Source organism: Lathyrus oleraceus, chromosome 4, assembly GCF_024323335.1.
Source record: "Lathyrus oleraceus cultivar Zhongwan6 chromosome 4, CAAS_Psat_ZW6_1.0, whole genome shotgun sequence".
Classification (NCBI taxonomy): domain Eukaryota; kingdom Viridiplantae; phylum Streptophyta; class Magnoliopsida; order Fabales; family Fabaceae; genus Lathyrus; species Lathyrus oleraceus.
Window position 1 is genome coordinate 312,874,144 of NC_066582.1, and position 23,468 is coordinate 312,897,611.

At 38.3% G+C, this 23,468-nt stretch overlaps 2 protein-coding genes across 2 annotated transcripts; both read right to left on the reverse strand.

Moving 5' to 3' along the window:
* Positions 1-900: 900 nt before the first annotated feature.
* LOC127137252 (uncharacterized mitochondrial protein AtMg00860-like) lies at positions 901-1,329 on the reverse strand. Its single transcript, XM_051063726.1, has one exon. The coding sequence runs from the start codon at positions 1,327-1,329 to the stop codon at positions 901-903; it is 429 nt and encodes a 142-aa protein (XP_050919683.1).
* Positions 1,330-2,346: 1,017 nt separating this feature from the next.
* LOC127137253 (uncharacterized) lies at positions 2,347-2,859 on the reverse strand. Its single transcript, XM_051063727.1, has one exon. The coding sequence runs from the start codon at positions 2,857-2,859 to the stop codon at positions 2,347-2,349; it is 513 nt and encodes a 170-aa protein (XP_050919684.1).
* Between the last annotated feature and the right edge of the window lie 20,609 nt (positions 2,860-23,468).

The window sequence follows — 23,468 nt, forward strand, 5'->3', positions numbered from 1 at the left end:
AGTGCTCTCGGCACTCCAAATCTCGAAAAAATATTATTCTTCAGAAAGGTCACAACCACTTTAGAATCATTGGTGGGCAATGCCATCGCTTCCACCCACTTTGATACATAGTCCACTGCTACCAAATGTAATTCTTTCCAAATGAGGATGGAAACGGCCCCATGAAGTCTATTCCCCATACATCAAAAAATTCAACTTTTAGCATAGCATTTTGCGGCATTTGATTTCTCTTAGAAATATTCCCCATTCTTTGACATTTATCACATTCCTTGACTATGTCTTGGGCATCTTTGAATAGTGTGGGCCAATATAGACCTGACTAAAGGACTTTAGCTGCTGTTCTGTCACCACTGAAGTGTCCTCCATAATCTGAGTCATGACAAGCTCTGAGTACATCCCTTTGTTCCTCTTTCGGGACGCATCTTCTGACCAACCCATTTACTCCTCTCTTGTATAAGAATGGGTCATCCCACAAGTAGAACCTGCAATCATGAGCCAACTTTTTCTTCTTCTTTGAATCAAAATCGTTAGGTATAACACCGCCCACCAAATAATTCGCATAGTCTGCGAATCACGGGATATCGATGACAGTGAGGATGTGTTCATCTGTGAACTCATCCTTTATCGGTCTTTTTTCTTCCGTTTATTCAATTGGTGACATTTGGGATAAATGATCCGCTACTGTGTTTTCACATCCCCTATTGTCCCTAATCTCTACATCAAATTCTTGGAGGAGTAAGATCCACCTGAGAAGCCTCGGCTTAAAATCATGTTTAGCAAAAAAATATTTCAAAGCGGCATGGTCAGTATAAAGGACAACCTTCAATCCTAACAAGTATTTCCTGAATCTGCCAAATGCATAAACCACGGCCAATAACTCTTTCTCAGTAGTTGCATAGTTCATTTTGCAGGGTTTAGCACATGACTAGCATAGTAAATTACATGTAGCAACTTCTCTCTTCGTTGTCCTAGAACTGCCCCTACAGCAATATCACTAGCATCGCACATGATCTCAAACGGAAGAGACCAATCTAGGGCAATAATAATCGGTGCTAAAATCAATTTGTTCTTTAATGTCTCAAAAGTTATGATGCATTCTTTGTCGAACATAAAAGCCTTATCCTTAACCAATAGATTGGTCAGCGGTTTTGTGATTTTTGAGAAATCTCTGATGAACCTGCGGTAAAAACCCGCGTGCCCTAAGAAACTCCTGATACCCTTCTCATTAATAGGAGGCGGAAGTTTAGTTATCACTTCCACTTTTGCTTTGTCAACTTCAATTCCTTTGCAGGAAATTTTGTGACCCAGTATTATACCTTCTCGCACCATGAAGTGACATTTCTCCCAGTTCAGAATTAAATTTGTTTACTGGCACCTGTTTAAAACAAGAGAAAGGTTAGTTAAACTGTTATCAAATCAGGATCCAAAGATCGAAAAGTCATCCATGAACACTTCCATATGCTTTTCAAGCATGTCAGTGAAGATGGAAGTCATGCAGCGTTTGAAAGTGGCCGGAGCATTACACAACCCGAATGGCATTCTTCGGTATGCAAACACGTCATACGGGAAAGTGAATGTTGTCTTCTCTTGGTCTTCCGGAGCAACTGCAATCTGATTATACCCGGAGTATCCATATAGAAAACAGTAATAATCATGTCCAAGTAACCTTTCCAACATTTGGTCAATGAGTGGCAACAGGAAGTGGTCCTTCCTAGTCGCTATGTTTAACTTCCTGTAGTCAATACACACGCGCCAACCGGTAATTGTCCTTGTAGGGATTAACTTATTATTTTCATTTCTTTATACGGTGGTCCCTTCTTTTTTTGGGACCACATGCACCGAACTCACCCAAGGGCTTTCAGAAATAGGATATATAAGACCTACGTCTAACAATTTCACCATTTCTTTCCGAACTACTTCTTTCATTGTTGGGTTGAGTCTTCTTTGTGGTTGGACCACCGGTTTGTGGTCTTCTTCCATGAGAATTTTATACATGTACATTGTAGGGATAATACCTTTCAAATCCTCAATTGCCCATCCAATAGCATTTTTGTATTTTTTTTAGGACTTGGATGAGCTTCTCTTCTTGGATATTCTTGAGGCTCGAATTTATGATAGTTGGGCATTTACCTTCAGAATTCAGAAAGACATATTTGAGATTCTCAGAAAGTTGTTTTAACTCCGTTCCCTTTTTGGGCTCTTTATCCTCCTCACTAGTTTGAGGTAGTCATAAATCTTCCTACCGGTGTGGTCGAGATTCTTTCCGTGAGGGTTGTGCGTCCATCAAGGCCAGCACTTCGGATTCCCCGTTGTCCACATCTTTATCACTGCCGAAAATGGACAAACTCAACACTCTTTCCAATTATAATGTGGTGCATTCAAAGGACTATCATACATCATCACTTGATCTAGAACCACTATAGTATGACTGGTACAAATATCATTTTTGTATTTCATGGTGTTTCGAACATCAATCTTCAATTCCTCATCATAAACCTTCAACGTCATAGTCCCTTCTTTTATGTTGATCAAGCATCTTCCCGTCTCTAAAAAGTGTCTCCCAAGAATGAGAGGAATCTCTTCATCTTCAGGCATTTCTAGAATCAAGAAATCCATCGGGAATACAAACTTGTCAATTTTCACTTGAACATCTTCAACAATACCATAAGGTTTCTTGACCGAATGATCAGAGAATTGGAGTGTCATCCTGGTATCTTGCACAACCCCTATACCAAGCTTCTTGTCAATGGATAACGGCATGAGACTCACACTTGCTCCTAGATCAATAAGAGCCTTTTTGAATGACCTATCTCCAATGGTACAAGGAATAGTGACTTCTCCTCGGTCTTTCTTCTTCATTGGGATCTTCTACAATATAGCACTACAAGTTTCGGTTAGAATAATCGGGTTGGTGTCGATGGCACGCCTCTTAGAAATGATGTCCTTCATGAACTTGGCATAAGTAGGCATTTGTTCAAGTGCTTCCAAAAGCGGAATATTAATTTCTAGCTTCTTGAACAACTCTAGGAACTTTTCAATGTTTTTCTCATGTATCCCCTTTTTCTCGTTTCTGGTGGGAAAAGGATGCTTAATGATCGGCTTAGGCTCAGTGGCTGTTTCTTTCACTACTGGTTTCGGTGCCACCAATTCTTCCATTACAGGTTCATTATCTTTGATCTCAAGATCCACTTCGATCAATTGATCTTCCTCTTCATCCATCTTCTCAAGTACTTCATCAGATTTACCATTTCTTGTTGTCACAACGCTCACATTATTATGCCCTCTAGGATTTGTCACAGTTGCACTAGGTAGAGCACCTTGTGCTTGAGAACTCGAAGCTAATTGTTGTGCTATTTAACCCATTTGGACTTCAAGATTTTTTATGCATGCGGTGGTGTTCTTCTGATTGTTTTGGGTTTCTTCTTGGAATTGAACATTATGAGTTGTCATTCTTTCAATGGTAATCTCCCAATCAGCTTTCTTAGGGGCTTGTTGTTGCTGGTGTTGTTGATATTGAGTTTAGTATTGACCGTGTTGAGGAGCGTTCCCTTTCTGGTCTTTCCATGAGAAGTTGGGATGATTCTTCCAACCCGTATTGTACATGTTGGAATAAGGATTATTCTGCTCCAAAAATTTAATTTCCTCAACTTGTTGAGGAGTTGAAAAACAATACATCGTTTGGTGCGGACCATTACAAATCTCACAACAGACATTAGGAGCCGGTTGGACTTGTGCTACCTGTTAGGTACCTATAGTCTCTTCTCAACTTCTTCTCAACTTCAGTAACTATAGTATCTTCGCTATGGATTTTATTTTATTCCAGCTTTAAATCGATAACCCCTTCTGGTTTACTTTGACATCTGTCGTACAGCTCCAAGTGCTCATTAGCAGCACTAGCTTCAATGATCTTCTTGATACCGGTGGATATTGAGAAATTAGTAGAGCCACCGGCTGCGGTATCGCTCAACTGTTTGGTCTTTATTTTGAGACCATTCACAAACATCTACATTTGTTCGGTTGGATCCATATCATAATTTGGGCAGGCTATCAGGACTCTCTTGAATCTCTTGTAGGCGTCTCTCAAAGTTTCCCCTCCCTTTTGCTTAAAATTCAAAATTTCATACCTCTTCCTCATAAAACCTGATGCTAGAAACTACTCATTCATGAAGGCTTTTTCCATCTCTTCCCAAGATGTTATGCTATTGGCTGGTAGAGAATAGAACCATTCTTCGGCTTCTTCCTCTAAGGTGAACGGGAACATTCTCAACTTCTTAGCTTCTTCGGTGTGACCATCAATTTTTAGAGTGTTGCTCATGGTCAGAAACCTCTGCAAATGCTGGTTAGCATCTTCATTTACCTTTCAAGTGAAATGATTCCTTTCAAGTTGATTAATAGGACTAGGATGTAACTAGAAATTAGCCACATTCACAAGTTGGTTGAAAATTGTTAATCTGTCGGTTGGTGCATTTGCACCTCCGTAGTCACACAACAGTCTTTCTGGTGGTGGTGGATTCTCCCCCATTATTTTGATCTCTCTCTCTGTCTGAACCTGAATCTAAACTTGAATGAATGGAAGATTGTTCTTCGTCTGATTCAAGTCTTTCCAATCAAGCTTGTCTAAGTCTTGCCCATAAAGTTCTTTCGATTTCTGCGTCAAAAGGAAAATTTGTTGAGGCCTTACCTCGCATACATATATCAAACACAAATTAGTTGATATTAATCAAAATAAATTATTAAAATAACGGAAAATAAATTTTAGTGGCAAAGCAACAAGATTTCAATTGAAATAATTTAAACTTTATGTTTGGCAGTCCCCGACAACGGCGCCAAAAACTTGATCGGAAAAATAGCAAGTGTACTATTTTACCAATGTAGTAATAATAGGGATGTTTCCCAAATATCAATCTCGAGGACTATGCATGAATACGAGTTTAAATTGTGATCCAATTGAACAAATCAAATAATTAGGGTTTGTAAAAAGTCACAGTATACGGGAATGAGAAAAGAAAGCAGAGTAAATCTTTTTTACATTTTATAATAATATGCCAAGGACGGTGTATGAATATCTCCTATAATGACCTTGAATGTATAGCTCCTTAAACAGTTCAAAACTTGCAATTACCGGATCTTAAAATTGTTTCCTCCTAAGACCTTAGAGGGAAACCTTTGGTCATTCATTCGAATCTCTAAGTCCTTAGACGATTATAATGAAACTAAGTCATATGAAATAACAACATATAACCGGTAACCATAGGGTATCCTTATCCCTAGGTGATATCTACTATAGTTTCACTCTACAAAAATCTTAACAATTGCAATCCCGCAAATTGTTAACCATATAATAATCCTTATTTTTCTGATAAAGAAATCATTAAAAATATTGCACAATGAAATTCACAAACAAACCATATATTAAGGAAATTATCAATTCAGAGTCATTACACGATTAATTCAGGGACACCCCCTGGCATTGGGGGGTTTAGCCACTTATATTATTCAAACAAGATACAATATAAAATTTAGACATTACAAGAATAAGGGAATCTCGTTGATCTTCAATCGCATCCGCTCTTGAAGGACCTTCGTTCTCCACAGATCTTGATCGCTTCAATCTTAATCGTACCAAATGTTTCTTGTGTAAAAAGTCCTTTTCTCCGTCTCAAAAAATCCCCTAAATAGTTCCTGATCAAATATTTGATGTAGCAAATGTCCACAATGCCCTTCGGGACCAGCCATGCTAAAACACAGGAAAAAACAGAAATGAGGTGTCCAAGTAGACACTGGCCGTGTCAGGCAACACGACCGGCCGTGTTGGCTGGCTGGTTCCAATGCTCCAACATGCCCCTTCTAGGATGGATGATACAGGTCGTGTCAGCTGACACGGGCACCCGTGTTAGCTCCTTATTTTTGCCCATGGTTCCCCTTCTCCTAACACGGGTCTTGTTGGGCAACACGGGTGGCCGTGTCAGAGCTATTGTACCATCAAATTTATTCTTTCGACGAGCCCGAAACATATGATTCCCTTGGAGAGTCCTTCAAGATTCTTGCTTACACCTGAAACCAGTAAAACTACCACAAGGAGACATAAAATGGAGTATAATGACGCAAACCAAAGATAATCATCAAAATGAAATAGAAATGCAAACATCTAATTTACTAAACAAAATAATATAACAGGTAGAATAATTTGTTACCAACTTCGTGAAATTGTGCCGAATGAGTGTTAGAAAACAAGTAGAATTGGAGACCGACCAATTGCATTATTAGTTGGGCCTAATTCCATGCCCACGCACCCATGCACAATATTTCTATTTTTGGCCAAATTTTGAATTGGTGTTAAAAGGAATTCAATAGCCTATATATACATGTCCATTGCCTCATCATTGGAGGACCCTTGCCCAAGCTCTGCCCTGCAATTCCTCTAACCTCCATTTAAAGAACAAACTTGAAGATTTCATTGAAATCGAGTTTCAGTTCACTTTCTGTTTTTGTGCTAAAACTTCAGGGTTCACATCCATTTTTGATCTAATCATCTCCTGCTAGCAAGAGGAAGCAAATCCTAGGAGAATTTAATCGAGATCAAGCCAAATCATTGCAACCAATGCTGATTTTTCCAAATTTTCAAGTCTTCGATTCTCTCTCATTTCTCCATTACTTTGCTTGGTTTGTGTTGGCTGAAGTCCTACAATATAGGCAACAAGATTAAGTTGCTTTGAGCTTAAATCGAAGAAACTCAGTTTGCATACCTCATTTTTCAATTCCACATATCTTTCTATATAGTGAGAATTTAAGAAAATGGGGGTCAGATTTGAGATCCCGACATTTTTCTCTTCAAAATAGGGTATGGATCTTTCATTTTTTGTGAACATTTTGGTTGGACCAATCCGATGAGGGTAATCGAAGAAGACGATTGGAGCTAGGGGTCTAGTGTTGCATTGGCATTGTCCAAGCCTTTTGATCCCATGGCCACGTTATAATCTCAGCCTTTGATCTTGATTGCCATTGGTGTTAGCGCGTTGACTGATGACCACGATGGATGATACGCGTTTGGCATCCAGATATGCCACATCAACTAATGAGGGAGATTTGGTGGCCCTTGTTTTTGGATTTAGTTTATTTTCTGTTTTAATATTTTAAATGTCACTTTCTTATTAGATTCATTATAAATTCAATTTTCAAACAAAAAATGTGGGACGTTCACTAAAAATATTCAAATAATTTCCTCTTCCATTTTCTGAATTAAAATTGTTTTTTTGGATTGGATTTGATATTTTTAGTGAATTTAATGTTTTTAGACTTGTTTTTAATTGATTTTAAATACTTCTGATAGTCTAAGGTCTTTTGACCTTGTTTGACCTATGATAAATCCATTGGCCATTTATTTGGTGATTTGAAGGGATTTGAGGTTTTTCCCCTTTTAAAAATTATTTTTATTCATTTAAAAATTTAATTTAATTTGTTTAATTGTTTTAAACTTTTGCTGAGTCATTTGATTGACTTTGTGTTGACTCATCTTCTGTTTGGCCTTGATATTGGTTGAATTAGACTTCAATTTTATCAATACTATTAGATTTAGGGGGTTGATGAAGTTTTAACTTCATCCCTCAAGATGAATGGATAATATTTATCAAATAAGGTTCATCCCTTGATTAAGTTGGGATTCTTTTTCACTTAATATCTTCTTCTTCATCTCAATTCTTTCCCAATCCATCCATGCACAATGATTTCTCAACAAATCAAATTCTAGTGGATTCATTGATGACCTTGTGTTAGATGAATAAACATGAGTCTGATAGAGATAGGCCTATCCCATTTTATTTATGTGTGTGGTATGCTTTAGGAGCTTAGTTCTTTGTAGCATGTCTCTAGCATGCATTAACACCAATATTATTATTTCCCGACCTTAGATAATTGTGACTTCTACATAAGTCCAATTACGATTGGTTAACATAGAGCTAAATTTGTCCCAAAGGCATAGCATTTTGTAAGTGAGATTGTAAGTCTCCCATTCCTCATGATATTGTGTGAATATTTAACCTTTTTTCATTTGTGAGAGCTAGTGGCATACTTATTGATTTATCCAAGTTGGAGCCCTTGTCATGGATGATGTCTCGGTTCATATCTCCATGCTTCTGAGTGAATGGTTGAGTGTTCTCCAAAGAATGACTTAAACAATTGCTCCTTCCACTAACATTTTACTAACATTTCTTTGTATTGATTTTATTTTTAATGTCATTTACTTTAATGCAATTTAATTCTTGCACTTTATCATTCATTGCCATTTACATTCATGTAATTTGTTTATGTTTCAGTCATTTTCACTTTCCTCACTTGAGCCATATTTTATGCTTGTATTATATTGTGTGCTTGTGATTTTGTTTGTTTGTGGTCTTAGGACCTTAAAATACTTAATAAAAATAAAAAACCTAAAAAAAATACATTGGTGGACTGTTGGACCTCTATCTGAGACTCGATCTGAACTTTTAGACCTAGAGTAGGCAACATCCTTATGCTTTGAAGAACTTGGACAATGCCATTGATTTGAAACCTTTATTGGCCAATGTCATTCATCTGATATAAGCCTTTAGAACTCCATTGGTTTATCTATTACTCTGTCTCTATGCTTAAGTTGTTATTTTGATCTTATTGTTTCTATCTGATGATTGTCCCTGTGAGTTTGCTACAACGAATATTCATCTAATACATTTGAAGATATTGAAGATTGCTTGCTTGGATGTTTATGCTTATTGCTTGCTTAAAAGTCCAAAGGAAATGGGCTTCTATCTGACATTATTGTCTTGTGGCTGCTTCCCGTTGGTTAGATCTTTTCAACTCTAAACTTTTAAATCTTGTCTAGTATAGTCCCTTCATCTCCTCCAACTTCTTTAATTTAAAAATCACTCCCTCATTTCAAAACCTTCTTTGTTTGTGTTTTTAACTTAGACTTGTTTTAATGAGTAGAAACCTTGGCCTTATGCCATTGGTTTTCAAAATATTTTCTTAATCAAACTTGTAAATAAACTTAATCATATTGACTTAAATTTTAAAAAGACAAAAAGAACTAACAACCTCATCTAATCCTTTTGGCCACTTTGTTTCTTTTTCTTTTAAACTTTTCAAAAGAGAGCATTTAGATTTGAATTATCTTTGGTTGAGATATAATTCTCCCATTCCATAATATACTAATTATAATTCTTTCCATTTATTAGGGGTTAGTGGCATACTTGTTGATTGAATCCAAGTTGGAACCCTCCCTCTTAAATGTTTTAAAGCACTCATTATCGGTGGATGTTTGGTTGAATGTTCTCCCATTGATAAGAAAAGATCTTTAAGCTTTTGTTAAAATAAATCCACCCATCTTTGAAATTTTTACCATGAACTACGAGGTTTTGATCCCTCAATCTTATATTGGTACGTAGGCATAAAACTGAGGTCTTGTCAAATACAAAAATATAATAAATAAATTATCTTCTAATCACCGTATTCAATTTTTAACAAACATCTTTTTAACTAAAACACTTGCACACAAAAAAGGGCTCCCTAGGAGTACCTAGGACACTCTGGGTGCTAATACCTTCCCTCTGTGTAACCAACCCCCGTACCTGTAATCTCTGACATTTTATTAGTTTTGATTTTAAAACTTCTTATCTTTGGGTTTTCTTCGTACTTTTCCCTTTTCTTTTGGAAACAATAAAAATGCGGTGGCGACTTTGGTTTTATTGACGATGAGCTAACCAATAGCTCAATGGTTATGAATTTACCGCTACAATCACGTCGACTGTAGGCTCAACAGGAGTTGAATCGACCACATGTTCCCATAACAAAGAAGTCAGGATCCACGTCAGAGAATGATTCACGAACTGGGAAAACAAAGGAAGTTAAAATACCTGGGAAGCCACGTGTTATGGGGAAGCGGGAGTATCTCTTTCTTGACCATGAGGCGCAAAGACCTCAGTAAGATCATCTAGAACTGAGGTTTTCGCGGTCGAAGGGGCGACTCTTGAAGGGGGTTTCTTGGCCTGAACTTTATTTTTTCGGGTCGGAGTAGGCGGAGTAGTTGGTGGCACCTTTGATGTTGAAAAGATATACGAATGCACACTGCCATCAAGGTTTTCACTATCGATCAAAGGCACCTCTTCAGGAACTTAAGTCACAAGATAGGTGAGAGGGTGACTGAATTTTATAAACCTCATGAAACGTTAAGACACGAAAATACCTTTGGTTTTGGACTCGATGGCGCCTTTTGTCTTTTTAAAGGTTTGCTAGGGGAAAGTGTAGTAGCTGGAACCCTCTTTCGACCCTAAGAGATAGAAACAGAGAAAAATAAGTCATTATTTTTGTTTCTCAAAGAAGGAAAAGGCGAAAGAATAGTGGTTACCTTCTTTGTTTATGCCTCGTCAGCATTTCTAATTTGGATTGTTGCGTTAAGAGCATCAATAGTCGATGGTGGAGTAGGAACTTCGCCAACGAGAGTGGAGAAAGCGTCAATCATATGTTGTAGAGAGAGTGCACTAGGAAAACATTGATGTTGGTAGTCTGACCACCATTCGTCGAAATCTTTGGTTGTCAAAAAAGATTGTTGGAACTTGAAAACTGGTAATTTGGGACGTTGAGTAGACTTGTGAAATCTAAGGCAAGCTTTACGTCCTTCAGCGTTCAGTGGTTGACCATCCCATTCGGTGTCAGTTGAATGTGAGACCAAAGATTTTGGTAACATCTGGCTAAGGCATAATTGGCGAGCAACCAAGTTGGGTTGGTAGCTCATGAAACTGTATCCCTTCGACCCCACCTCTATCTTGAAGGACAACAATGTAGGAGTCAAAAACTCCCTCCAAACTATAAGACCCCAATTTTTATCCTAAGATCCCTCATGCTATCTCATCATATGCATTAGCATTAGGATCATACCTTAGCATCCTCCTTACCCCTCATTCATTGGGTTTGTATTGGGAGAGATCACCAAGCACCATGTGATTGTATCATACTTTGTATTATATCATTTACGAACAAAAATACCAAAAATATGTCTTTGTATTTGTCTAACTCTTCCGTAGGGAGGGCACATGATTACCTTGGATCCATTAAGTTCACATCTAGGGTTTAAGACCCTCATTGCTAAGAAATCAACCAAGCAATGATCCACAATGTCTCTAGGCATCATATATGAGTCCCCATGATATATACATGTTATTTTGATGAAGAATTCTTGAAGAGTTTGGAGTTGGTATGCCTTGGAAACCCTAGTTCATCTAGGTATCTTGAGTAACTTCATCAATAAGCTTCTTCACCAATTGATCAAATACTCCAAGCTACTTTTCAAAATTTCATCATCTTATGCATATATGATCTCCCATGAGTCCACAAAGTCAAGAGAATTACAAGTTAGCAAGGTGGTTGATGGTGGTTGACCAGAGGAATACATCTAATCAAAACTAGGTTCCCCTATCTCCTATCTCCTACAACTTTCATCATATGAAACTGATTCCAAGATAAATTTTACTCTAAATGACATTCCAAACAACTTCCATGTTGAGGTCTAGAGACAGTTTTGCTTAGAAAGTCATTTTTATGTTGAAATATTATAGGTCATTTTGTCTAAACCCTGATTTGAAAGTCAACTTGCCAAGGCCATAACATGCTCAATTTTTATGAGATGAAAGATTTCCAAGTTGCACAATCATATTCAAGGTTTCTTCTTCAACTTTGATGTTTTGATGAATATCTAATTCAACTTTTATGAGCATGTGATATGAGGATACATTATAGGTCATTTTGGACCAATACCATTGAACAAGTGATTTTCCTCAAGTTCAAAAATTCATAACTAATTCATCCCAAATCCAAATGATGTAAAATTGGTAACCATTTTGAAGGTTTTTGAAAGGGATACAACTTTGATGAATACACTTTTCTCATTTGGAGCTCACATAAAAGGTTAGCCAAGGTGGAATAATTGAACATATGGCTTAACACTTAGAAAATATTTTGACATGTTGAAATTTCCAAACTTCCACCTCAAAATTAAGCATGATACAAGTTCCAAATGCAAAAGTGTTCAATATTATAGTTGTTCCCTTGATCTAACCTTTCCAAAGAGTCCAAATTCATTCATTTTGGACAAGGTTTGAGGGGTCTGCGCATTGCTTGAACATGGTTGTATCAATAGGAAAGAATCATTCTTCAAATATCAAATTGAAGCAACTCAGTTCATGTACCTCAAATTTCAACTCCATGTATCTCTCAATATACTTGGAGTTAGGTTAAATTAAGGTCATATTCGTGATCTACGTCATTTTAACTTTAAGATCATGTCCTATTTTTTTATATATATGATGGTGATAAGAGAACCAGTCCGGCCAGGGTCATCGGAGAAGATGACTGGTAGTTTGCTCCGGCGATGTGCTGGTGTAGCGGTGTATTCATCACTTTATGATTTATTGACTAAATCAAAACCAAAGCATACAAAGATAGAGTCGCCGCCGCACTTTTATTTATCCGAAGGAATGGCTAAAAAGCGAACAAAAGCCTAAGAAGTTTTACACATAGAAAACTAATGAAAAGGTCAGAGATCTGGGAAAGGGGGTAATTATGCAAAGGGAAGGTGTTAGGCACCCAAAGCATCCTAGGTACTCCTAGGGAACCCTTTTCACAAATTGTCGCAAAAGATTTTGTTTATGAAAATATTTATTGTGCAAACATTGATTGGGAGGATGAGAAAAGAATATACAATTTTTTATTATTTTTGTGTTTGGATGGATAACCATTGCCTACGTACCTTTACAGGATCAAAACCTCGTAGTTCGGCTAAAAGATTTCCCAAAAGTAAGTTGATTGATTTTAAACAAAAGCCCTAAGGTCTTTCATTATCCACGGGAGAAAACTCAACCTATACAACCACAAGTCCACCATGTGAGAAAAGCTTCAACTTGCTAGTGAGGGACCATGCCCTATAATAAGCAAGGAAGTCTTACAATTCAATCACTAAGGACAAAAGGTGAGATTCACATCAACCACTAAGATAATTGAGATCTATGGCTAATGTATGAAAATTTGATTACAGAATGGACAAGGCCACAAAACAATTGAATGAGTGGAATTAAACCAATTAGAGTATTCACAAAAATGGTCAAAGTTGACATTAGATTCAATTCAGAAGAAGTATTGTGAAAATGAAGTTTGAAAAAATCAAAGGCTTAAGGCCTAGGTTTCTAATTTGAAAACAGATGAAAATGTTTGCACAATATTTTTCTGGTTTGAGTTAACATGCAAATGGAGGTTTAAAGAACAAAAAGTGTGAGAGGTTAAGGGATGTAAAACTTCTTAGGTGTTCACTTCTTGAGATCATATGTAGATGATCCAAGTGATTCCTTTGGAAAAGGCAACAAACAAATAACAGGTAAACAATGTATCAGGCAAAGCCAACCTAAATGGAAACCAGATGCCAATCAATGGACTTACACTAGACTCACAAAACAAAGATGGATACCGGATGCCAATCAATGGACTTACACCAATCTCACAAAACAAAGAAAACATGGATACCAGATGCCAATCAATGGACTTACACCAATCTCACAAAATGATCACAGGAAACAAATAGCCAATCAATGGTCTTACATCTGACTCCTCACAAGAAACAAATAACAAATGCAATAAGCAAGAGGAAACAAGTTGCCAATAAATGGTCTTACACTCGACTCCAAGGAAATGGGATGCCAATCAATGGTCTTAGTCCCAACTCCTACCAGATCATAGGAAACAACTGCCAATAAATGGACTTACAATTGACTGCTCAATGGACAAAACAAAATGTAACAAAATATGAACAATGATCATGAAATGATATACAATTAATGTTCAAAGATGAAAGCAATGCACAAAGGCACACACAAACAATTATCCATATATGGGCAAACAAACAACAAGCAACCAATTAGCACACACTATACACAATCAATGGGGTATTTTGAGCTCTTAACCCTAACATTGAGAGTTAGGGTGAAGCAGATGAAATGGAGATGAGGGTTATGCCTCATAGCTCTTATCCCTGGCCTGGGAGAGCTTTAATCAATAGAAAGTGTGGGAGTTCAGAATGAGGGAACTCTTCTCCACATATGATTGACTCTATAAGATCTTGGGTTCTTATTCACAATGCATCAAAACATGGTGTGAGCAAAGTGAATGACACAACTGAATAGCAGGGGATGGATTACACATCCCTTCTATCTGCCAATTGCCTCTTAAGAGGACTTTATCTGCTTGGCACAAAATTAAACAAACAAAAACATGGCCTCTTAAGGAGGGCTTCAGACAGGTGCCTGCCAAAGTAACATGACAGGTCTTCCAGACTACATGAATATTAGGGGTTATACCTAAGTGGTATGCCAACCACAAGAAAAAGCAAAGCAAAGTTCAAATGAACTTAAAGCAACTTAGGCACCTGTGTAAACAACTAAACAAATCAGTACAATACTCAGACAAACAGACAACAGTCAATAAGAAACAGACAATCCCAATGTACAACACATAAGCCATGAGACAAACTCAAGTGACTTATCATCAACCTACAAAACAGCAAATGTTAGCAATCAAAAGAAAACATCAACATTCAAATGATGAAGCAACATTAACCATGGAATTTGGATGCTTGAACCTGAAATTCAAAGCTCACATGTAAGTACAAAGCCTAGGGTCAAAGCCTAGGGTCAAAGGTGAAGAAAAAATTCAAAACAGGAGCTGAAATTCAACACAATGCAACTTAAAACACATATTAACATGTCCTAAAAAGGATCACAACAAAATCATCAATCAAAAGCATTTCATGATCAAAGGAAGTCAAAGGAAATTTTAAAGCTCATATTTGGACATCATGCATGAAAATTCCAGATCAAAACATAAATGATTCAAATAATTCTGGAAAAATTCATGAGTATTCAACACATCCAACATGATCAACATACAAAAAATCAGAAGCATCAAAGATCATTTGGCATGGAAATTAAATTGCACAAGTTGAACAACCAAAGGTGTGACACAAATTGTCACACCATGCAAACACATGCATAAAACAGAAATGGTAAATGAGAAAAATACCAAACGAATCCTAAAACATCCATCAATGTGTCTAGAATCATCATGTAAAATTTCATGTCCATTGGATTAAAATCAAGCATTTCACAATAGAAAGAGCAAGGCAAGGTCACAAAAGCACATATGCTCACATATTCTAGCACAATTTAAAATCCAGCCATGCAAAACTTCAACAATTATCATCATAAAAAACTAGACATTCTAAGGAACAAGTAGCAAAAAACCAGGCATTTTTTGGATTATTTTTCAATTTGTTATGATTTTTTAAAGTTGGCATAAAAAATAAAAATCAAAATGAATCATGTAGCATGGAAAATGGAGGGAAAGCACAAAATGAGAGAGCAATTTGAAAATATGCGCTCGCCAGGAATCGATCCGTGTCAACATTCAAAAATGAGCGCGCGCTAAGTACAAAACGACACCGTTTCGCAAAAACCCTAGCAAGAACCCAGAGTCGACGCAAGACCGTCGCTAGGTCGACGCAAGGATGAAGATCTTCATCTTCATCACGAAGATGAAGATGAACAGTGAAGACCTTCAAACATTTTTCCAGAATTTTGCAGAAATCCAAAACAAGTATATCAACATGAAGCATATTCAATGGAGATCATAGATCAACAAACATCTAAACTTAATTCATTATAAAAAGAGAGAATCGATAGAAAACATTTTGATGCATCAAACTTGAATCACACATATCTTGCTCAATAATGCACCAATTCACATAAAATTATCACCAGAATCATCAGGAACACAAGATCTACATGAACATGCTAATGAATTTGAGAATTATGAAGCTCGAAAAACTCACCTCTTGAATAGAAGTTCCTTGTAATGCACTATCCAAGGCTCCAAGTGATCCAAATCCAGTCCAGAATGCTTGTGATAATGTTCGATGAAGAAAAGGAAGCTTGAAACCCTGTAGATCTAGCTTAATTCTGAATTTCTATCTTTGAGTTTTTTGAGCTTCAACTGCTTGATGCTTGCACGAATTCTTCAAACAAACACTTGATTCACACTCTATTCAACTCACTGATCATGAATCTTCAACAAAAACAAGTTGTTATGTTGAAGAAATTTGAATTTTGATTTGAAGAAAATTTTGGAGGGAGATGAAAACTAGATCTAGTAATGGTGAATTGTGATTTACCTCCTGAAAATTGTGTTAGATTTAGGTATTTATATGCTCTCTTAATCACCTTGCTAATCCATACTTAACTTGGTTAATTAAAATAAGGTGTTTTGCAAAATATCAAAAAAGCATGGTGCATGGACTAATCCCACGTGAACAGTACCACTTCCTTGATCAAAGTCACTTAAAATCATCTTTTAAACACATTGGCAATGGTAGAAAGTTCCTATGTTGCACCATTTTTGAATTTTGCAATTTCCCTCCAAAAAAGGCATGGATTAACAAATGATCATGTGATGACAATTCATGCAATGTGATTATTGATTTGGAAACTTCATGTCATGAGAAGAAAGATTCAAAAAGAGCCACCAAAATTGGAGTTATGGATCAAAAGATATGGCCATTTGAAGTTCCATGCACACTTGGCAATGATTGGATCATATCTCCTCAACCATTCATCAGATGCTTATGATCTTGGACTTTTTGGAAATGGGAGAAAGAGATCTTCAACTTTCATGTTGTACAAAATTTCATTTGAAGCACCTTTGATGTTGGAAAGTTGAGTTGAAGTTGGATCAAAAACTTGCCATTTTTGGAAAGTTGAAATTATAGGTCACTTTCCATTTTTGGAAACTTTTGACTTGACCTCAAATTCTTCAACCTTGATCTTTGGTATGATGAATAAACATGATTTGAACATGAATGGGATGAAGAAACTCAATTTCTCAATTCAAAACCCACAGTTGACTTTTCAGTTGACTGCATAGGCCCTTAGATGAGCTGAAAATGTCCTGATGAATTTGGGGCCTCAACCACTTGGGAATTTGCTCCAAAATGAACCTATAGCTCACATGAGCTCCAAATAATGATCACATGATCCATATCTCAATGGAAACTTCATCTCTTACACAACTGATTCACTTGAATTTCCTTGACTGTTGGCTGCTTAAGCTGCAAGTAACAAAGGTTAATGACATATTTTTGTACATTTTTGGTTAGTGATTAAAAGAAAAGCAATGATATACAAATTCAAGCAATGCTTGGTGATCAAGAACCCCTCTCAAAGAACATTCCAACCACAGGGAAGGAAGCAAGGTGTCCAATGATCCTTGAGGCAATGCAATGTTATGATATGATGCCATGAGGGATCTTAGGGACAAAATTGGGGTCTTACAGATGCCCCTATTTAAGGTCATTCTAGCCGGAGAAGTGAAGGTTAAAATCTTCATCTCGACGCGGTAGAATGGGCTTAAATAACAATAATGAGACAAATTTTGGTCCCTAAGAGACCTCATGATGCAAATGTATGCATGCAAAAGAAACAAACTTTGTGGGAAATAGGTCCACAAAGAAGAAAAGACGATCCATCGGAGTAATACACTCACCAGGAACAGAGACTCTAGCAGGACTCTCATGGGGATAAGAAAAGAAATGCGTGAACAGGGCACGACTCTGAATTAGGGGAAAAAGAACTGACACTGCGTGAGCAGGACACGACTGGACTGGAGACCTCACTGGGGAGTAAAGGACTCAAACTGGGTAAAAGAAGAAATTTCCAAAGGGAACGAATCCAACGGAAAGATTCAAGCTGACTCAAACTATCCACAGAGGATACTTCAGATAAAAATCCGGACTCGGACTGGGAAAAAGATTCACACGGAACCTCCCTGCTGGGGAAAAATCTTGCATATATTGGGAAAAACGCCAATACAGCAAAAGGGGTAAAATCACAACAGAAACTCCGCTGGGGAACGTCTAACAAAAGACTCTCCTGGGGAAATCTGCAAGATGAGGTGTTACCGGTTACTGGGTAACAAGCTCAAAGAGACATGTGATCTATACACCGGTTACTGGGTGAAAGAACAACATGCTCAGGAAGAATGAATATCTAAGACCGGCATAAGGGTGAGAGATATCAATCAACCAAACATCTGAGGAAGACCTGAAAAAGGTACATCAACTCAGGAAAATCTGACTCCACAGGGGACCAAGGTCATAATAGGGAGCAGATTGGAAGGAACACCAGGGATACCGGTTACTGGGTATATAATAGGTGACCGACCAAAGCGTGAATTGGTATATATGCCAAAACACTCATCATCCGAAAGGAGGGCTTGAAAAATAAAATCGACTTACAGGATGGACATTCGACTCCGCAACGGGAAAACGAATCTTACTCAAATGGGGAAGGACAAAAGACTTCAACCAAAGAGCGCATGAGATATAATATCCATTACCGTCAGAACGTGGATAGTATACTCGCATGAGATATATTATCTATTACCGTCAGAACGTAGATAATATACTCGCATGGAAGGAACACCAGGGATACCGGTTACTGGGCATATAATAGGTGACCAACCAAAAAGAGAAACACTCATTACCAACAACAACAGGGTAAACGAAAGATAACTCACAGGGGATAAATTGCAAGCATACGGCAATTATCCAGGAGACATATCACCGGTTACTGGGAGATACGCTCAAAAAGGGAATAAAGAATATTCGATTCCGCAAAAGGAAACACGAATCTTACTCGACTGGGGAAACACAACAGGTTTCGACTGAAGAGTGCACGAGATATATTATCCATTACCGTCAGAACGTGGATAACACACTCGCACGGAAGATTATCCACAACCGGTTACTGGGTTAATAAAGGATAAATCATCCGAAAAGAAAGGCATCGGGATACCAAAACTAGGTATATAAAGATGACCGATCAAAGGGAGCAACAATCATTACCAACAAAAAGGGTAAATGAAAGAGGACTCACTGGGGATGCATTGATAAACATCAATGACCCGGGGAACAAATCACTGGCATACGGTGAAAGGACCCACTGAGGATAAAGTTGCTAGCATACGGCAATTATCCATAAAAACATGCTGGGGATACAATTGCTTACTCAGAGCAATTCACACAAACAAGAGGGAATATCAACATCGAATACTGAATGAAGATAACCACAAAGAGTAACCATCATCGGTTAGGATGAACAACAAAGTTAACTCTGCAAAGGGGAGAACAAAGGATTTACAACTACCGAATACTGGGTAGAAGACCAAAGATTCTAGCTGAGGAAACAAGAGGTTTACCACTACCGAATACTGGGTAGAAAACCAAAGACTCAGCTGAGGATAAAATTGCTAGCATACGGCAATTACCCACAAGGAAGCACAGACTCCACTAGGGAGACAACAACAACATAGGATTTGCAACTACCGAATACTGGGTAGAAGACCGCAAAATCCACCATCAACCAGAATGAACCACAAAGGTTACCTCTGCTAGGGGAATAGAGATAGGACTTACAACTACCGGATACTGGGTAGAGGCCACAAATCTGATGAGGATAAAAAGTAGGGTTTACAACTACCGAATACGGGGTAGAAGACCAAAGCCTCTGCGTGGGGGGTGAAAGGATCACAACTCCGCACGGGAAAAACAAAAATAGGGTTTATAACTACCCATTACTCGGTAGAAAACCACAAACTCTGCTGGAGAGCAAGAAAATAGGATTTACGACTACCAAATACTGGGTAGAAAACCATAAACACTTGCTGAGGAACAACAAGTTCACAAATACCAATCTCTGGGTAAACAACCACAGATTCCACAACAAGGGAAAAAGGTACACATCATTTACAACTACCGGTTACTGGGTAGAAAACCAAAGGGATAGGACTTATAACTACCGGTTACTGGGTAGAAGGCCCAAACTCCACTGGGGATAGAATGAACTGTTGCCGGTTACTGGGCAATTTATTCATTTATTCCACAGGGAAGCACAAGAGACAGTTGAAAAAAGGCCAATTCAGGATCAAACCAAAAAGGCACACTGAACCAAGACTCGTCCTAATGAGGATAAAACTCAAAAGGGAAAACCCAATGGGGAACTGCAGAAGGAAAGACAGACACTTTCTACTTATGGGGCTGACTCTATATTGAGAGATTAGACACCCAACATCTGCTTGGGGAGATCTACTGGGGAGATCCATATCACCAATAGCAGGAGACAACAAACAAAAGATATATGGCAAAAAATGCAACATGAATATCTGAATGTTGAAAGTATGCATGAATATGCGTGATTTATGTTTGATGAATGCTGACAAAACAGACATATCTAACACAAACAAATCCAAGAATCAGACGCCCGGTACTACACTTCCAGAGGAAAAAATCAAGAAATCCAACTGGAAAGCCAATCTGCTGGAGATCTGAATGCTAAAAAGCAAAGATCTGCTGGGAAGCAAAAGATCAGAAATATCAAAGAAGTCACAAAATCTATAAGTGATGGATCATCAATCAACCCAATTGGGGAACAGAAGTTCACAGCCGGCAGAAATTGCCATGGAAGCAACTCTGTTGGGGAAGTGGAGAAATCACGAGATTTCTGCAGGGGATCACCAGTCTCAGCTGGGAAACAGGAGTTTACTGCATAAGCAGAAACTGCTGAAGAGAACAGAACACACAAGTAGAATCTGGCCGCACAAGCAACTCTACCAGGGATACTGTCAGCAACTCCGTTGGGGATAAATCCACAAAGGGAAAACAGATCACACAGGTAGATTCTGCCACACAAGCCACTCTATTGGGGATCAAAAGCATCAGGAAATTGACCAAATCTCTGCAGGGGAGAAAACCATCACAGATACAATCCACCATTCCACACATCTACTGGAGATTTATCTGAGGCAGAGAAGGAGAGTTGGGGATCAACCACCAAATACCAAACCTTCCAGAAGGAAACCCACAACTGCTGAGGAGGAAAGGATCACTGCTTTGCTGAAGGGAAAAGAGGTAAAACCTCAACAAGCACTCTGATGGAGAGATAACACAGACGAAGTACATCATACCAACAACTCTGCTGGCGACTTCACTAAGGAAACGACGAAGTACTGGGGTATCAACCCACCAACCACCGAATCTTCCAAAAAGGAAAGCACCCATGCTGGGGAGAGAATGCTGCTGAAGAGGAAAATTGAAGTTTCCGACAAGCACTCTATTCTGGGAACACAAAATCTCAACAGAAGCTCTACTTTGGGAACAACCCCAATAACAATCTGGAGGAAGAGGATACAACCATGCCAGGAATATGAACAAATGTCTTACCCTGTTGGAAATCATGCTACCCTTGGGAGAGCACTGAGAAATTCTTAAATATCCTTTTATCATTGTGAATGTTCACTTTGCTAAAAAACAAATTTTGAAATTTTTTATTGTTTAAAACAATGACATTTTATCCATTAAAACATGCAAAACATTTGTTGAAATGAAACAAATAAGAGTGCAAATAATTGGATAAAAGCTCAAATTTATTTGATGGAATGGTAGCCTGCAAATGGCAAGACTCCATGGATCTGTACAAATTTGAAATCGGTGATATATATTGGAAGAGGGCCACATTGAACATAATGACCATTTCTCTACCACTTTTAATCCGATGTATTCGAAGCTTCAGTCGACAACGAATCCAGAATCTCTGACGAAAAGACGGTTGTGGAACAGAAAGTCTTGTCAAGATGTAGTTACTTGCCAAATCCCTAATTTTTGCCTAGATTGCCCCAGGGTGAGGTACTCAATCTAGCGGGATGCAAATATTCTTTTTTCAAGTCTCTAATTTTTTCCTGGATCACCCTTTCGGGTTACCCACCGAGACGCTCATTTTTGCCTAAGTCGCCCTTTCGGGTTTTCAACTTAGCGAACTATTCTGTTTTTCTTTTAGGCAAAGTATTTCTTGACTGCATCTGAATTCACAGGACGAGTGAAATCCTCCCCATCCATTGTTGTGAGTATCAGAGCACCGCCTGAAAAGGCTCTCTTGACAACATATGGACCTTTATAGTTTGGAGTCCACTTGCCCCTGGAATCGGGCGCGAAAGACAAAACTTTCTTGAGCACAAGGTCACCTTCTCGGAACACGCGAGGCTTGACCTTCTTATCGAATGCTTTCTTCATTCTCTGCTGATATAACTGACCATGACACATGGCAGTCAATCGCTTCTCTTCAATCAAATTCAACTGGTCATAACGACTCTGAATCCATTCAGCATCAGTCAACTTGGCTTCCATCAAGACTCTCATTGATGGGATCTCCACCTCTACTGGGAGAACAACCTCCATGCCGTAAACAAGAGAAAAAGGGGTTGCCCCTGTTGAAGTGCGGACAGATGTACGATAACCATGCAAAGAAAATGGCAGCATCTCATGCCAATCTTTGTACGTGACTGTCATCTTCTGGATAATCTTCTTGATATTCTTGTTAGCAGTTTCAACAGCCCCATTCATCTTGGGTCTGTAGGGAGAGGAATTATGGTGTGCAATCTTGAACTCAGCGCACAACTCTTCCATCATCTTGTTGTTCAAGTTAGATCCATTATCAGTAATGATCTTATCAGGCACACCATAACGGTATATCAGCTGATTCTTGATAAACTTTACGACCACCTTCCTGGTCACATTCGCATATGATGCGGCTTCAACCCATTTGGTGAAGTAGTCAATTGCTACAAGAATAAACCTGTGTTCGTTGGACGCTTTCGGTTCAATCATGTCGATCATGTCGATTCCCCACATAGAGAAAGGCCATGGTGATGAAATCACATTCAGAAGTGTCGGAGGAATATGAATCTTATCCGCGTAAATCTGACACTTGTGGCATTTTTTCACATATTTGCAGCAGTCAGACTCCATTGTCAGCCAATAGTAGCCTGCTCTCAGCATCTTTCTAGCCATGGCATGTCCATTGGAATGAGTACCAAATGAACCCTTATGGACCTCAGTCATCAACAGGTCTGCTTCGTGTCTATCCACGCATCTGAGCAGAACCATGTCGAAATTTCTCTAATACAGCATTTCACCGCTGAGTTAGCAACTGCCTTACAACCTTCTCAGAGTTTTCCTATCTTTCACAGATGCCCTAGGTGGGTAGACATGGTTTTGGAGGAAATTCTTGATATCAAAATACCAAGGCTTGTCATCATTCACTTCTTCAAGTGCAAACACGTGAGCTAGTCTATCCAAGCGCATCACGGTGACATTAGGAACTTCATTCCAATACTTAACTACAATCATTGAAGCAAGCGTAGCAAGAGCATCGGCCATCCGATTATCTTCTCGAGGAATATGATGAAAGTCAACTTCAGTAAAAAACGTTGAGATCCTCCTCGCACAATCTTTGTATGGAATGAGACCCGGTTGATTCGTTTCCCACTCACCCTTGATCTGATTGACAACCAGG

Bases quoted from the DNA above. Each gene is read 5' to 3' on its own strand.
- LOC127137252 (XM_051063726.1), bottom strand. From the start codon at position 1,329: ATGGTGCGAGAAGGTATAATACTGGGTCACAAAATTTCCTGCAAAGGA.
- LOC127137253 (XM_051063727.1), bottom strand. From the start codon at position 2,859: ATGAAGAAGAAAGACCGAGGAGAAGTCACTATTCCTTGTACCATTGGA.